Source organism: Odontesthes bonariensis, chromosome 9, assembly GCF_027942865.1.
Source record: "Odontesthes bonariensis isolate fOdoBon6 chromosome 9, fOdoBon6.hap1, whole genome shotgun sequence".
Taxonomy (NCBI): Eukaryota; Metazoa; Chordata; class Actinopteri; order Atheriniformes; family Atherinopsidae; genus Odontesthes; species Odontesthes bonariensis.
The window spans coordinates 35113232-35129556 of record NC_134514.1 but is presented as its reverse complement, the minus strand read 5'-3'; the positions used below and the strand labels follow the sequence as shown (position 1 = coordinate 35129556).

Below are 16325 nucleotides of genomic sequence, written 5' to 3'. Positions count from 1 at the left end.
GTTTTCAAAAAAAACACCTTCCACACATAACCGAACATCTGCGTTTTCACCTGTCTTGACAACCCAAATGCATTTGCTGTTTTGCGCAATCTGCCCTCGTCAGCTAAATAATAAAGTGTGCACGCCACTTTTTTGAGCACACTGACAGGTGATCGCATGACTGCCCCTCGATATGAGGACGTAATAATTCCGACAGCGACAGGAGTGAGGAGTACGACTTGGGCGTGTAAAATCAAGGCAGTAAACAGCACCTGCACAATAATAACCACCACAGTTCTCAAGACATCCATGCTTCTTCAGTAAACAAAGGTCACACTTTAGACTTTTAAGCAGATTTGTTGTTGTTTTGGCGCATATTGTGACGTTCGAAAACGCAAATCTCCGGTTATCTCTGTCTACACGCAGCTGCATAAACGGAGTTTTCAAAAATCTTCACTTTGCCCGGAGTTTTTAAAAACATTCGTTTACGGTGCGTTTTTATGCGTTTTCATGTGGATGACAGGTCCAAACGTAGAAAAATATATTCGTTTTAGCAGATACCCGGCTACGTGTGGATGGGGCCTAAATCCTGCCGGCGGGATTTTTTTACACATCTCCAAAAACACATCTGTAACTCTGTGAGTTTTTGTCATTGAAACATATAAGTGACACCATTAAAAACCTTGAAACTTCTAGTTTTCAAATATATATATATTAAAATAAATTATATAGGTGGCCCTTTTTAAAGAGAGTGAACAGAAATCTTTGGATTTTCTGTAGTCTCAGACTGCAGCAGCTTCCTGGGCCACACCTATCGCTATTCACATGTAAAGTACCAGGTGATTGAGTGGCTATTCACAGGTGAGAACACGCCCCATTCAGCCAGCATGTGGGGGAAGGCAGCAATGTCCTACCAGTGACAGACAATTATCACATGGAGAGTGACAGGGGGGTGGGGGGAATCAGGGGTGTTACACACCCATCTAATTTGTATTCAGCTCTCAGAGACAATGGCTGGAGTCAGAATTACTTTTTTACAGTTTGTGTGAAAACAAAAAAACATTTCTGACTGCACTTTTTACTTTTATGCAGCCAACCCTTTTGTTTACAAGTTCAACCTTCAAAAGTCTTGGCTAGATATATTTATGGTGTGTTTTCTTGCACTGTTTGAAGACCTCTAAAACTTGTTTTTTTTGTACAGTTGTGTTTCCCCTCAATTTAAATAAAACTTGTTTGTATTACATTCATTTCACTCTCATATTGTTTTTTGTTAGGCTTTTCAGAATACGACTATATGTGTCACTTTTGCATAGATGTTTACAGTTAGTTGAAATACTTGAAAATGTCAAGGTGGTGACAGCTGCCTCAAAGTCTCTGAAAAGGCCTTAGACTCCAGGGGGTTAAAGTTAAAACATGTGGATTATTTGAATAGCTCAGTGTTGTATGCAAGATGTTTGTTTATAAATGGCAGTGGCACGGCCACCCTGTACCTTGCACATGTTTAAAATAAAAACATGAATATATTAACCTGTGTATTATTTGAATAGCTTAGTATTGAATGTACAATAACAGAGGACCTATGTTTATACACGGCACTAGGCCCCGTTAAATATAAAACCCAATTGTATGCCATATAAATAGTAGGGGGTCCCTGCTCCAACTCTCCATCAGTTTGGGGGTCCCTGGCCTGTAAAACGTTGAAGACCCCTGCTTTAAACAAACCTTTAGTTATTATGAGAATGAACTAGAACTAAAACAAAATGTGTATAATGATGCTAAAACAGAGTGATATAATTCTTTGGATGTCTATCATCATAACTCATTGGGTCATCATACATTGTTAATCTGGATTTTGGTCTTTTGCTAGTCCTTGCACATTTCTTGTTTGCTGGATTTTAGAGTTATTGCTTTGCATTTTGGCACGTTCATTTTGCAAAGTCAGTTGAAAGAGATAAAAATTCCCATTTAAAATGAGCTTTGATTTAGAGAGTTTGTAGACTTGTAAAGCTGGTCAGGCATATTCAAATCCATTGTGCTTATTTACAATACAATTAAAAAATAAAAGTTGGTTAATTAAATAATAATTCAATTCAATTCAGTTTTATTTATATAGAAAGCTAGAACTGCTTATTATTCATCATTGATAGAAGAGAATAAGAACAATCCCAGGTTTCTTTTCATCACTGTGGCCAAGCTGACAAAGAGTCTGAGCTCTGCTGAGCCAGGTATTCCTTTAACTCTCAGTAGTGATGATTTTGTGAGATTCTTTATCAATAAAATTGTTTCTGTCACAGAGAAGATTATTGGAATCCATCCCATTATTGTCACTAATGTATTATCAAGTACAGCAGCTTTAGAAGTATCTTTAGAACCTGATTTGTATTCAGACGGCTTCTGCCCAGTTGATCTCTCTGAGCTAACAACAGCAATAGTCTCTTCTAAACCATCAACTTGTATTTTACACCCAATCCTAACCAGACTGTTCAAGGAAGTTTTCCCCTTAATTGATATTTCCATATTGGATTTGATCAATCCATCTTTGAGATACATATCCCATCAACAGACTTAAGGTTGCTGTAATTAAACCTTTCAGAAGATTTAGCTAATTATCGACATATATCCAATCTCCCTTTTATGTCTTTTATCTCCGTTTATGTTCTTGAAAAAACAGTTGCAGCTCAACTTTGTGATCATTTACAGTCAGGATTCATTTAAGGTAAACACAAGAAACTTGTGCTAAAGAAAAAATGGACCAGACTCAGTGAATAATTCCCTATATAGATCAGTGAGCAGTGCTGACCAACATGTCATTGGGGTCATCAGGTGGGAACCTCCTTTCATCAGTGTTTTGTCTAGTTGGGTCCACGACACCTCCAGGAGGCTAGAGAGTGATCACTGGCGTCCCAGACTCACTCCCCTAATACCAGCCATCACTGCTCCTCACACCACAACACCCTTTTTTTTTTTTTCCCGCAACCTCAAGCTACCCCAGCCTCTCACCAACTGCACACCAGTCACAGCGAGTTGGGGATACAAACCCTGGTTCGGGTAGGGGGTTGAAATAGCAGAGGTAAAGAAAAGTAGGAATGGGATTCAAACCCTGGTTCGGGTAGGGGGTAATGAAAGTATAGAGGGTGCCAGAGGTGGAGGCAGGACAAGACACAGTAGCAGATTCAGTAGACAAACTCACCTAAACAGTCCTACAATCCCTAAAAATACCAGCAAAAACAAAGCCATTCAACTCAAAGCCAACTCACCTAAAATGGCTGCCTGGTTTCGAAAGGCTCACATGGGCCACACCCTACACTGAAATATCCTTAGATCAGGGGTCTTCAACGTTTTACAGGCCAGGGACCCCCAAACTGATGGAGAGTTAGAGCAGGGACCCCCTACTATTTATATGGCATACAATTGGGTTTTATATTTAACGGGGCCTAGTGCCGTGTATAAACATAGGTCCTCTGTTATTGTACATTCAATACTAAGCTATTCCAATAATACACAGGTTAATATATTCATGTTTTTATTTTAAACATGTGCAAGGTACAGGGTGGCCGTGCCACTACCATTTATAAACAAACATCTTGCATACAACACTGAGCTATTCAAATAATCCACAGATTTTAACTTTAACCCCCTGGAGTCTAAGGCCTTTTCAGAGACTTTGAGGCAGCTGTCACCACCTTGACATTTTCAAGTATTTCAACTAACTGTAAACCTCTATGCAACAGTGACACATATGGTTGTATTCTGAAAAGCCTAACAAAAAACAATATGAGAGTGAAATGAATGTAATACAAACAAGTTTTATTTAAATTGAGGGGAAACACAACTGTACAAAAAAACAAGTTTTAGAGGTCTTCAAACAGTGCAAGAAAACACACCATAAATATATCTAGCCAAGACTTTTGAAGGTTGAACCTTGTAAACAAAAGGGTTGGCTGCATAAAAGTAAAAAATGCAGTCAGAAATGTTTTTTTGTTTTTACACAAACTGTAAAAAAGTAATTCTGACTCCAGGCATTGTCTCTGAGAGTTGAATACTAATTAGATGGGTGTGTAACACCCCTGATTCCCCCCACCCCACCCCCCTGTCACTCTCCATGTGATAATTGTCTGTCACTGGTAGGACATTGCTGCCTTCCCCCACATGCTGGCTGAATGGGGCGTGTTCTCACCTGTGAATAGCCACTCAATCACCTGGTACTTTACATGTGAATAGCGATAGGTGTGGCCCAGGAAGCTGCTGCAGTCTGAGACTACAGAAAATCCAAAGATTTCTGTTCACTCTCTTTAAAAAGGGCCACCTATATAATTTATTTTAATATATATATATATATATATATATATATTTGAAAACTAGAAGTTTCAAGGTTTTTAATGGTGTCACTTATATGTTTCAATGACAAAAACTCAGAGTTACAGATGTGTTTTTGAGATGTGTAAAAAAAATCCCGCCGGCGGGATTTAGACTCCAGAGTGTTTGCATGTAGATGGGACAATGAATCCTCAAACCATCTGTGGATGGCACATGTTTGCACACAATTTGTGAGAAAAAACTGTTTGAAAAAAAAAAAAAAAAAAAAAAAAATTTAAATGTTTTTTTTTTTTTTTTTTTAAATCGTCTAATCGACAGAAGATTTCGCGACCCCCCTGCAGTACCTCCGCGGACCCCCTGTTGAAGACCTTTGCCTTAGATAATTATTTGCTTCTTCAAAGAGTCTGTTTTCCCTAAGTGCTCCCCCTGCTGGGCCCCCAGCTACTATTGCTTCTTCTTATCCAAATCCACTGACTGGACTTTATTGCCTCATCTGACACTTCCTTCACTATTTTCCTCACACTCTGTCCACTTACACCCAGCTCCCTCAACAATGAGACAACAGACTTTGCAAGAAATCCTCTACATCCTACTTCCACTGGACATATTCTAACCTTCCATCCTCGCTGCTCTGCTTCTGCCCCCAACTCCACATACCTAAGCTTTTTCCTTTCACATGCTTCTGCTACTAATTCCTCCCAAGGAACAGTCAGCTCTATGAAATAGACTCTCATTCTACTCCTAGACAACAAGACCATATCAGGCCTTAGATTTGTAGAGGCTATTTCCTGGGGAACAACAAGCTTTCCTCCTAAATCTACCTGCATCTCCCAATCACAAGCATCCTCCAAGCTACCTTGCCTTATCAACTTTCTCCCCCTCTTGAACAAACTGAATTGCAACTCTCTTCACCTTAGACCCTCCTAAGTTTACCTGCCTTCGTTTATCTTCAATACCTGCAGCTAAGCTTCTTAATACTTGGTCATGTTGCCATGTATACCGGCCTTGTGACAGACTAACCTTACAACCTGACAAAATATGCCTTAGAGTTGCAGTACCTGAACATAATGGGTCACCATTTATCATTTAGTTTTAGGTTCTGGGGAGTTGGCAATACATCATATGTTGACCCTATCAAAAATCTAATACCCTTTTCCTCCATACTCCACAGCTCTTTCCAACTAAGCCTTTTCTTCTCTACACCTTCCCAATTCAACCACTGTCCCTGCTTAGCCTGAGGCTCTACCTTTGCAGCCCATAACATTTCCTCCTATCTACGAACCTGCTCAACAACTAGCTTCCTATTCTCCTTGGGACCTGCTCTCCTCCACACCGGTTTGCAAGCCTCCCGAGCCTATTTGCACATTACCCACAATCTCTGCATGTCTAAGAGTTGCTTCTGCCTCCTGAGCTGCCATTCTTGGATTCTACTTCCTCCCCTTGCTTGGGTTTGGAACCACCTTACTAACTACCACATCTTTACTCCCAGCTAACAGGAGCTCGGTCCTACCTTTAGTACATTTAAACTCCTCTACTTGACTAGATACTGGGAGCTGGAGTATGTCTTTCTCATACAGTGCCACAGTACTTAAGCATCTAGGAACACCTTGGCACTTCCTATTATTACAAATAACTAATCTTTCCATTTTTTCTACAACAGATAATGGAATCTCATACACAGACAGTGGCCATATCAACCTAGGAAACAATCCAAACTGCAGACACCACACCTTCAACTTTCCTGGAAGCTCTGATTTATCTATTCTATCCAGTCCCTCAGCAACATCTTTCCAAAATTGCACTGCCTGCTCTCAATCATTCATGTCTGCCTGGTACCATTTTCTTCATCCATTACAAACTTTCTATCACTTAATTTCCCTCTACTTATTGACATACTTCTAGACCACTTTAGATTTTTATTAAGTCTCTCAAGTATTCTCTTCATACATGGCACTTTTGTAAACATCAACTTCATATCATCCATGTATGCTCTAATTGGTGTAAGGCGCATGCCATCCTGACGTCTCTCTCCACCTAAAACCCACTTGGAAGCTCTAATAATTATCTCCATCTCCATTGTCATGTAAATGCTAATGGAGAAATCGTACACCCTGCCATAATGCCTATTTCTAGCCTCTGCCAGCCTGTTGTGAAACCTGCTGCACTAAGTAAGAGCATATTTTCAGGATATTAGACTGTGCCTAAGTTAACAACTACTACAGGCACTCTAAAATACTCAAACGCTTTCCAAATAAGGCTATGTGGCCCTGAACCCAATGTATTTGCTAGATCCAGAAATATAACATGCAAGTTTTTTTTCTCAATCTTGGCTGTCTGAATCTGATGCCAAATCATGCTAGTGTGCTCTAAACACCCTGCGAAACCTGGTATTCCTGCCTTCTGCACAGTAGTATCTATTAAGCTATTCTTTTCTAAATAACTAGCTAATCTCTGTGCACCTAAACTAAAGAAAATCTTCCCCTCTACATTTAGGAGAGAGATCATCCGGAACCGACTCAGGTCCGAAGACTCGTTCTCCTTTGGAATAAGAACGCCTCCTGCCCTACGCTATGCTCTAGGAATAACCTGTTTCTCCCAAACTATTCTTAATTGTTTCCACAAAAACATTAGGATATCAGGTGCACTTTTATAAACCCGGTAGGGGACTCCATTTGGCCCTGGGGCCGATGAAGCCTTTACACGCCTGACTACTTCCTCAACATCTTTCCACCTAGGTGGTCTAACATCCATCTTATGAGCAATCTATCCTAATGGTGGCATGTCAGGTGGAAGGCCTACTACTCTACACTCCTCAAGTTGTGAATATGTTTTTCTTAGATACTCTTCCACCTCTGACTTTGTTGCCTTAAGCTGCCCTCCCTTTTCCTGGTTAAACAATCCTTTAACAAACTTCAACGGGTCCCTGTAAAATGCAGTCCTTACGTATTCTTTCTTCGTTCTCTTTTTCCTAAGATATTCAGTCCTTCTGAGTATTGCTAGCCTGCTTCTCAACTCTTCCTGCAAAACATTAATTCCCTCCCTCTCTTCTTCTGTAGCTCTTTTCCACTGCTTTCTTAAATTTCTTCTTTTCTTAACCAATTTCTCCATCTCTTTTTGCCGTTTAGACTTAACTACATGTACTCCTTCAACTCTCTTTCCGTCTTGCACCCCAAATCTTTCTACACTATAGGAATAAATTATATCTCCCATCTTCTCTAGCCTATCGCTTGCATTTCCTCCTAACCTACCAAAGAGTGTGCATCATAGCACAGAAACTGCACTGCTGAAAGTTACCAATGATCTCCTCTTAGCCTCTGATAGCGGACTTGTGTCTGTGCTTGTCCTGTTGGATCTCAGTGCTGCATTTGATACAGTCGATCACAGTATCTTATTAAAGAGACTTGAACATGTTATTGGGATTAAAGGAACTGCATTAGGCTGGTTTAAGTCATTTATCTGAAAGATTCCAGTTTGTTCTTGTAAATGAAGAATCTCCCTCATACACCAGAGTAAGTCATGGAGTTCCTCAGGGTTCTGTGCTTGGACCGATTCTTTTTAAGTTTATACATGCTTCTATTAGGAAACATTATTAGACAGCATGGTATAAATTTCCATTGCTATGCCGATGATACTCAGCTGTACGTATCTGTAAAACCAGATGAACCCAATAGGTTGGTCAGACTACATGCATGCCTTAAAGACATTTGGCACTATATAACTAAAACTGAATTGAATTATACAGCACCAAATGACAACAAATGTCATCTGAAGGCCCAATATTACAGTCCAAATCAAGCCAATTGAAGTTCAATTCATTGTATTCATCATAATCCAATTAAAAAGTTAATCCAATCCATTCATACAGAGCCAATTCAAAAACAATTTCCTAGCGAAGGAAACCGAGATATTACACATAATTGCATATAATTATATATAGGGCTGGGCAAGTTAACTCGTTATTATCGCGTTAATTTTTTAACGTCGATAAATATTTTATCGCGCATTAACGCAGGTTTTATTATTTATTTCATTATTCTCATTCAAGTCTGTTGCTCACAGGCTTTTATTTTGTAAAAGTCTGTTGCTGTCTACTGCGGAACCGGAAAAGAAAGTAAATGGCAGATCCACCAAACTTGGAGAAGGGTACGGAACTTTTACTCGGCCATTTTCATTTTAAAGTTCTTCCAGACGGCGGAGTCGGCAGAACCAAAGTCATCTGTAAACACTGCCAATATGCCGCCCATTGATTGGATGCGAGACTCCGGTTCTTTTCACAGATGTTTATTAACGCCATAGAACTAAATTTTCAAGTAAACAAAGTAAAAGACAACATTAGTTGCTGTAATCATTAAAGAAATAGCATTCTTAGCATTGTCGCTGGTACCACTAAATAATCAAAGTAATACTGGCCACTTTAGCCTGCTTCTCAACCAACGGCAGAGTCATTCCCCAGAGGCAATCTTCACGGTCAAAACTAGGATTCTTTAACTTACACTTCTCCTTTGCATCACATTCACACAGTTACAGCAAACACCACAAAGCATGGAGTAATAAAATAAAAATAAACTAGCAGGTAACATCACTGCTACAGGTGCTCCTCGGTCTCTGTGTGAAGCTCACGGAGCTAACCAGCGCTACTTCCTGTTTTACTTGTTTCAACATAAAAGCACGTATTTCAAAATAAATTAAAAAAAAAACTCCTGCATTTACAGCCAAGTTGAATTGTCTTCTCAGCGTAGTAGTTCCAGTCTAAAATATCACTTAAAGGCAAAACACACAACTGATAGCAGCAAGTCATTCAAGGAAACAGACAGTGGAGCGAGGCTTCTACATAAAAACTACAGAAAGATGCTGATGTTAAAAGTGTGTTTGCACAACAAATGTTATGGCACTTTCATTCATATGGCAGTACATTTAAAATAAAACTACATGTTAAAGGCTATACACTGCTTTTGAATTCATTTTTGGATTTTGTGTACAAATGCGATTAATCAGGGAAATCATGTGATTGATTAGATTAAAAATTTTAATCGTTGCCCAGCCCTAATTATATAATTAAAATATTGTTAAAGAACCATCCATACTGCAAATTAACCTTTTGCTTTACATAGTTGCACCAACTGATTACATGTCAAAACGATCGGCAGTGATGTGATGTTTTGTGTCACATTTGGCACTGACCTCCACCAGTAGGGTGCGGATTACTGTGTCGATCTGGCCCTCATTGGGGACGGTGGCCACTTCGTTGCCACACAGTTCTTCGGTCTTCAGGGCCTCAGTGCTGACCTTGAAACTCACGCTGCCTGCGTACACACAGACATACTCAGTCTAAAACTGGGCTGTAATAATTACTGCTCACAATGACTTCCCCTGTCACACAGTGTGTGCAGAGACGGCAAGACAGCTTCCCATCTGCTATTCCACCCAACTCATTATCCTCCCTGTTCCTCCATCCTTCCTCTGTGTTTTCCTTCTCCTCCTGTTTACCATCACATTCACCCTCATTAATCCCCATTTGTTGACTTATCCCATCTCTCCCCCATACAGCTCCATCTCCCATCCCCTCTCTTACTTCCTTCACAGCCCACAATCCTTCACATGGAGGACAAGTACAGATCAGCCCCTGAGGGAGAGGTTTCTGGATGTTTCGTCAGAGATACTACCTGACTTGTTAGTACAAGTGATTGTCAGCATTCCTCTAAGGGGGAGTTAGAGGATCGCAATTTGACATTCATCAGAGCCTCGTCTCCATCCCTGCTGATGGAAGCTGATAGAAAGCCTCTGCTTTGAGGCCAGGCAACATTCCAACAACAGGCGCCGTCTTCACTTCCAGCAGTGCAGATGCAACTACTGTCAGTGCCCTTAATAAGGTTTAATTAGCGTCATCTGTTTCATCTTTAAATCAAAGTTTAAGACTGTATTTGATGGAATAAACAATACCTTTATAAAAAAAAAATATGAAAACTGTATTATATTGTTTGGGATAATAGCGTAATATTCACTTTTTGGGGAATGAGAGCTGGCTGACACAATCTGAAATCAAGTTCAATTCAAAGAGGGCCCCCAAATATTAGTGTCCTCATTTCAGTAGCGAATCAAATGTGAAACAGTCACTATCTCCCACTCTGATCCTGAGATATGACATTAGATGTTGGCCAGAAAGGTGTTTCAGAGGGTGTTTTAAGTCAAAGCGAAGCTGATATTCTGGATGTAAAGTGTCATTAATTCTTCATAATACATGAAACATGAAATTTAGCATGAAATGTATGTGCAGAGGCATAATAATGTACAGTATATGACCTGTAATACGATATATCTTGATGAAAGGCAAACGGGTGCATCGTTTCTGCTCAACACTACACTACCTAAAGTGGTTGGAGTCACAATCCATGAGAAGGTCCTGCTCTCTTCTCCACACAAACATACTGTGTACTGGCAGTCATGACAGTTTCTGGAAGTGTACTGTTCAGAATCAGCCAGGGTTACCTTCACCTGCAGACAGATACAAAAGTAAAACATTCACAGTGTCAACTTTTAATGCATCAACTCAATGTTCCATGACATTAAATTATACTTTGCGTATACATATGGAGTTATCAGGCCCCTCTCTGTGGAACCAGCTGCCAGTTTGGGTTCAGGAAGCAAGACACGCTCTCCACCTTTAAGACCAGGCTTAAAACTTTCCTTTTTGATAAACCTTATAGTTTGGGATTGCTCAGGTGACCCTGAAACATCCCATAGTTATGCTGCTATAGGCCTAGACTACTGGAGGACCTCCCATGATGCACCTCTCCTCACTCCGCTCTCTTTACTCTCCATGAACATATGACATTATTGTTGTCATGAACTTGTGTTTCTCTTTCTCAGCAGGTATCCCGGGCCTGGTGTCCACTCTTTCCTATCCTCTCAACCCCCAGCTGGTCGAAGCAGATAGACACCCTTTCTGGTTCTGATGGAAGTTTCTTCCTCTTAAAAGGAAGCTTTTTTTTTTTTTCTTTCCCCCATCACCTGTTAAAATGTGTTTATCAAAACTGACAAATGTCCAACTATGTTGAAGCAAGGATGCAAGTTAAATGAATGTGATTTGCAGCACAGCAAAATTAAAAAAAAAAAAAAAAAAAAAAAAAAAAAAAAGAGGATGCTTCCACCTTAGATGGTGACCAAATACCTAATATCACCCCTATACGAATCACATGGAAACAAACACAGCACCAGTTAAATTACAGAAACACCTACTTATTAACTGCTACAATTAGAACAACATTTCAGACACCTAAAAACTCTAAAAAAAAGAAATAGCATCTCTAGGAAACTGAATATTTACCATAATGCACTTGGAGAGATAATTAAAGACAGTAGCTCTCAGTGTGAACACCTCCCCTCTGATGACAGAGTAGGGCAAAGTGAGACTGACAAAGAATGGCTGGAAGACTGTTAGTCCAATGTTGGGTGACACGCCAAAGCCTAAAGAGGAAATGCAGAAAGCTCCAGCTGCCCACTTAGTGATGGTGTCAGGGACTGTCTTCTCCATATCCACTGATCCGTTGTCACTGTACAAATAGACAAGCAACATTCATTTTAAAAGCTCAAGTATGAGGGTCTTTTCCTTTCTTATTCATAAATGGAAATAAGAAAATACTTAAAAATACAAATATGACAGCAAGACACATGTGAGAAGATCTCTTACAATTTTGATAGAAATGCCTAAGAGAATGTTCAATCCTTCATTCAGTACAAGTACATTTTAATATAACCTGCACCCAAACATTTTGCAAACAAATATGAATCATTTTATTATACAGACCAAGCTTTCTTATTTTCTACACTAAAATAATTACCGATTTAAACCAAACAATCCTGCTAAAACAAACTCAAAATGCTCAAATGCTTGAAAAAAAAAAAATAATAATAATAATAATAATTTGTATTGTTCTAATCCTTTTAATATGCATTAACATTACCCCACAGTAACAAGGTCCCAGATCCAGGTCTCTGGGAAGAACGTTCTGACCGTCTCCTTTTTCTCCTCCTCTCTACCTTTCATCATGCCACCTGGACTCAGTGGCATCATGCTGAAGGTCATTGGAACAGGATTTGCTCTGTCTAAGAAGACATAGATGAAAAGAAAAAAAATAAATCATTACACCACTACACTTATCCAACAGAAACAAGCTCCCAGATCCAAGTCTCAGGGAAGTATTTTCTTATAGTTTCCTTGGTTTTTCCAATGCTATCTTCATTAGGCACAGAATGTCCTGACGACTTCTAAGATAATTCAAAGACTGAAAGAACACATGATTTACACAAAATTTTATTTTGCTATAGAAGTTTCTATTTCTGGTGTCATTATGAATGGACTTAAAATCACCACAAAACATACAATCCTCTACAAATAGACGTCTGCAGTGATACGGTTTTTTCACGTCAGAGTTTGTCACAATTTTGATTCCGATGTCCTAGAAGTGGAGAGAAAGAAAACCAAATTAGAAGGTAAAGTCATGTACTGTACGCAAATCTACCATTAGCCATTTTAAAGATAGGAACAGAAGAACATTTCAGTGAAGCTCAAACTGCTAGAGATACGAACTAATACTGACAGAGATGAAGACTGTAAAGAGAGACGCGGAAAAAGTGACAGTTTGAGAAGTAGCTCCAATACATAATGTCCGAATTAGCTCAGGATGAAGTGAAGGAAAAGAAAAAAGCTGGTTAAAATATACAGGCATGGATACAAAGTGTAGAGATGGATAGGTTTGACAGAATCACTATCAGTTAATTATATTTTTGCCTAAATGTGTAATGCAATGCATGCAAGCTTTGCCTACAGCTAAGCTTGCATGCAATGACAACATTTCTACTTTAAAGATGCTGTAGACGTCATCCTTCTCGTTGGACTGGGCGATGTAGAGCGAGCGCTTTCTTCGATCACCGGGTGAAGCATTAATCTCAGGGTTTGGTGCCACTGTGAGTTCAGGTTCTGGTTCTGGTTCTGGTTTAGGCTCAGGCTCAGACTCTACAATTTCCATGGGGATGCACGGGTACGGCTCAACCTCATCGAAGTATCCAGAGAGCTTCTGTATGGGCAGCTGGCTGTACACCTGTAGGAAGACACACCTATGCACATGAGCCTGGGTAGATGCGAAGCCTTGTCTCATCTTTAAAGCACAGGGTTTTATGCTGTTTACAACACAAAAACAGGTCACAGTGTTGGTAAAGGTACAGATGTGTCAAAGATGATCAGTGTTGTACATAGTCAACGGTGAGCTCCTGCTCAGACTGCAGCAGGAGGACGCTCTGGTCGATGGCTCTAACAGAGCACAGGGAGCTTGGGTGAGCCTGCAGATTCAGTCTGGTCTGCCCTTGGGGAAGCTCCTGGAGAGAGGAGAACTTGAGGGACACCTGCATAGGAAATTCAAAGGTTTGGGGGGGATTACATGAAGTCTAGCACCATGTCATGTCTTAATTAGAAACACGTATTTTCATATTTCCTACCTTGTTATTGAGGCAGAGCTGAATGGGGAAGTTCTTGCTGTCAGCCACAGCCTCTCCATTGGGCATCACAGTGTAAACTACCACCTGAGCAACTGGTGCCAGGTTTATCACCCGACTGAGAGGTACAGTCAACTCTCCTTTGTTAACTGGGACAAATAACAAGCAAACAAATGTAACATTATATTACTGACAACAGAACCTTGTGACTTTTTTTTCAAAGAAAGGCTAAATACAAGCTATAAATCAACTTCCATCTAGGGTTGTCATATTGCATATATGGTTAATTCTTTAGAATTGATGATGTGTGGTTGAGTCTGGAAATGTGTGAAAATCGTCTCATGCTCCTTGAACCACTCTTTCACAGTTTGAGCCAATGAATCCTGGCATGGTCATCTGGGATTTAGCAGAGTACAATCTTTATGCTCCCTTGCAGCCCCCTTGAAGCCTCAATTTTTTCCATTTTGCCTCACAGAAAAGTGGTTTTCTTAGAGCTACACAGCCGTCCTGTCCCAGTACCTTCAGTTATTTTCACATGGCGTGTGTGGAAATTCTTACCATTACTATTAAGCATTGCTGTGAGTTCTTCTGTTGATTTTTTTTCCAATATGATTTTAACAAACGCTCATGTAACTAAAAGTATTTTTTTTGTTTGTTTGTTTTGGGGGGGGGCTTTTTATGCCTTTAATGGACAGGACAGTTGGAGAGAGACAGGAAGCAGGGGGCAGAGAGAGGGGGAAGACATGCAGCAAAGGGCCGTCCGGTGCGGGACTCAAACCGGGGCCAGTCTCTGTACATGGGGCGCCTGCTGTACCCACTACGCCACCGACCACCCCACTAAAAGTAGTTTTAACAATCCCATTACTTATTTTGTCTACCAATAATTTGATCTTTCCAAATGAGAGTTACATCTTTTCCACGACCACATGATGTGACTTCTGACATGGTCGTTTAAGGAATGAGAAACCACACACTGCATCAGTTAGGGTTGATCTTTTTCTTCTTAGTTAAATAATAGGTCTGGGCAACGATTAAAATTTTTTAATCTAATTAATCACATGATTTCCCCGATTAATCGCATTTGTACACAAAATCCAAAAATGAATTCAAAAGTACTCTGTAGCTTTTAGCATTTAGCTTTATTTTAAATGTGCAGCCATATGAATGAAAGTGCCATAACATTTGTTGTGCAAACATACTTTTAACATCAGCATCTTTCTGTAGTTTTTCTGTAGAAGCCTCGCTCCACTGTCTGTTTCCTTGAATGACTTGCTGCTATCAGTTGTGTGTTTTGCCTTTAAGTGATATTTTAGACTGGAACTACTACGCTGAGAAGACAATTCAACTTGGCTGTAAATGCAGGAGTTTTTTTTTAAATTTATTTTGAAATACGTGCATTTATGTTGAAACCAGTAAAACAGGAAGTAGTGCCGGTTACCTCTGTGAGCTCCACACAGAGACCGAGGAGCACCTGTAACGGTGATGTCCAACTTTAAAATAAAAATGGCCGAGTAAAGGTTCCGTACCCTTCTCCGTGTTTGGTGGATCCACCAATTACTTTCTTTTTTCCGGTTCCGCAGCAGACAGCAACAGACTTTTACAATAATAAAACCTGCGTTAATGCGCGATAAAATATTTAGCGGCGTTAAATAATTAATATAATGAGTTAACTCGCCCAGCCCTATTAAATAACATTGGTTTGTACCAGTTCCTGCTTTGACAGCCACAGGGACACGACCGTGTTGCACTATTGCACCTCTGGAAAGCACCTAGAGAAAAGAAAAAACAAGCAGAGAAATACATTAATTTAATCCAGTGGTCTCAAACTGATCTTTGAAAGGGCCAGTGTGACTGCAGGTTTTTGTTCCAACCCTGCAGCAGCACAGCTGACTTGTTTCATTCAACTGAACTGAACTGGTTAAGACCTTCAGTGCAGACAGTTCAGTGGATTGAATGAAACAAGTCAGCTGTGTTGCTACAGGGTTGGAACAGAAACCTGCAGCCACACCGGCCCTTTCAAAGATCAGTTTGAGACCCCTGATTTAATCATTTCAACGTGAATGAAGTAAGAATTAAAGGACAAATATATCTGCACTCTTTAAGAATACATTTAGATGTTTAATTTCTGACAGCACCAGATGGGCATTGGTGTACTGACAGCAGCTACAAGCCATAACACATACCAGGAAAAAAAAGTCCAGGACCTCCTGTCCCTTCTTTAGCTCCTCTCCCTGGATGATGTACTGAGCACGCAGAGATGCATCCTTGTTGCAGGAGAACCTCTCATTGGCCTGCATGAGCTTCAGAAAACTGTTGCTCTTGGAGTAAAATTCTGTGACATAGTGCTGTACAGACCCGTACTCTGATCTCCAATCGGTAGGTACATGTGGTTCATTATCCGTTGTATTTTTAGAGCTTGCCTGTTAAGAGGGTAAGGTCAAAGGTCAAGCTCCCACTCTGATATCAACCTAACATTTTCAAACATAAACTAACATCAAAAAAACTTCTTTCAATGGAATACAGGCCAACGTGTGCCACAT

General features: G+C 40.1%; 1 protein-coding gene across 2 annotated transcripts in view; it reads right to left on the bottom strand.

The window, feature by feature from the left end:
- Positions 1-16325, bottom strand: part of LOC142388636 (alpha-2-macroglobulin) — a 53492-nt gene that overhangs the window by 20712 nt on the left and 16455 nt on the right. The window contains exons 12-21 of one of the 2 annotated variants that reach the window (XM_075474135.1): positions 15969-16205; positions 15491-15554; positions 13789-13934; positions 13546-13695; positions 13155-13394; positions 12665-12752; positions 12258-12399; positions 11621-11846; positions 10662-10788; positions 9478-9599 (exon numbers count right to left, since the gene is read on the bottom strand). In XM_075474135.1, the coding sequence (XP_075330250.1) occupies positions 9478-9599; positions 10662-10788; positions 11621-11846; positions 12258-12399; positions 12665-12752; positions 13155-13394; positions 13546-13695; positions 13789-13934; positions 15491-15554; positions 15969-16205 (1542 nt within the window). The remainder of the gene's footprint in view (positions 1-9477; positions 9600-10661; positions 10789-11620; positions 11847-12257; positions 12400-12664; positions 12753-13154; positions 13395-13545; positions 13696-13788; positions 13935-15490; positions 15555-15968; positions 16206-16325) is intronic. The other variant, XM_075474136.1, reaches the window with a different exon arrangement.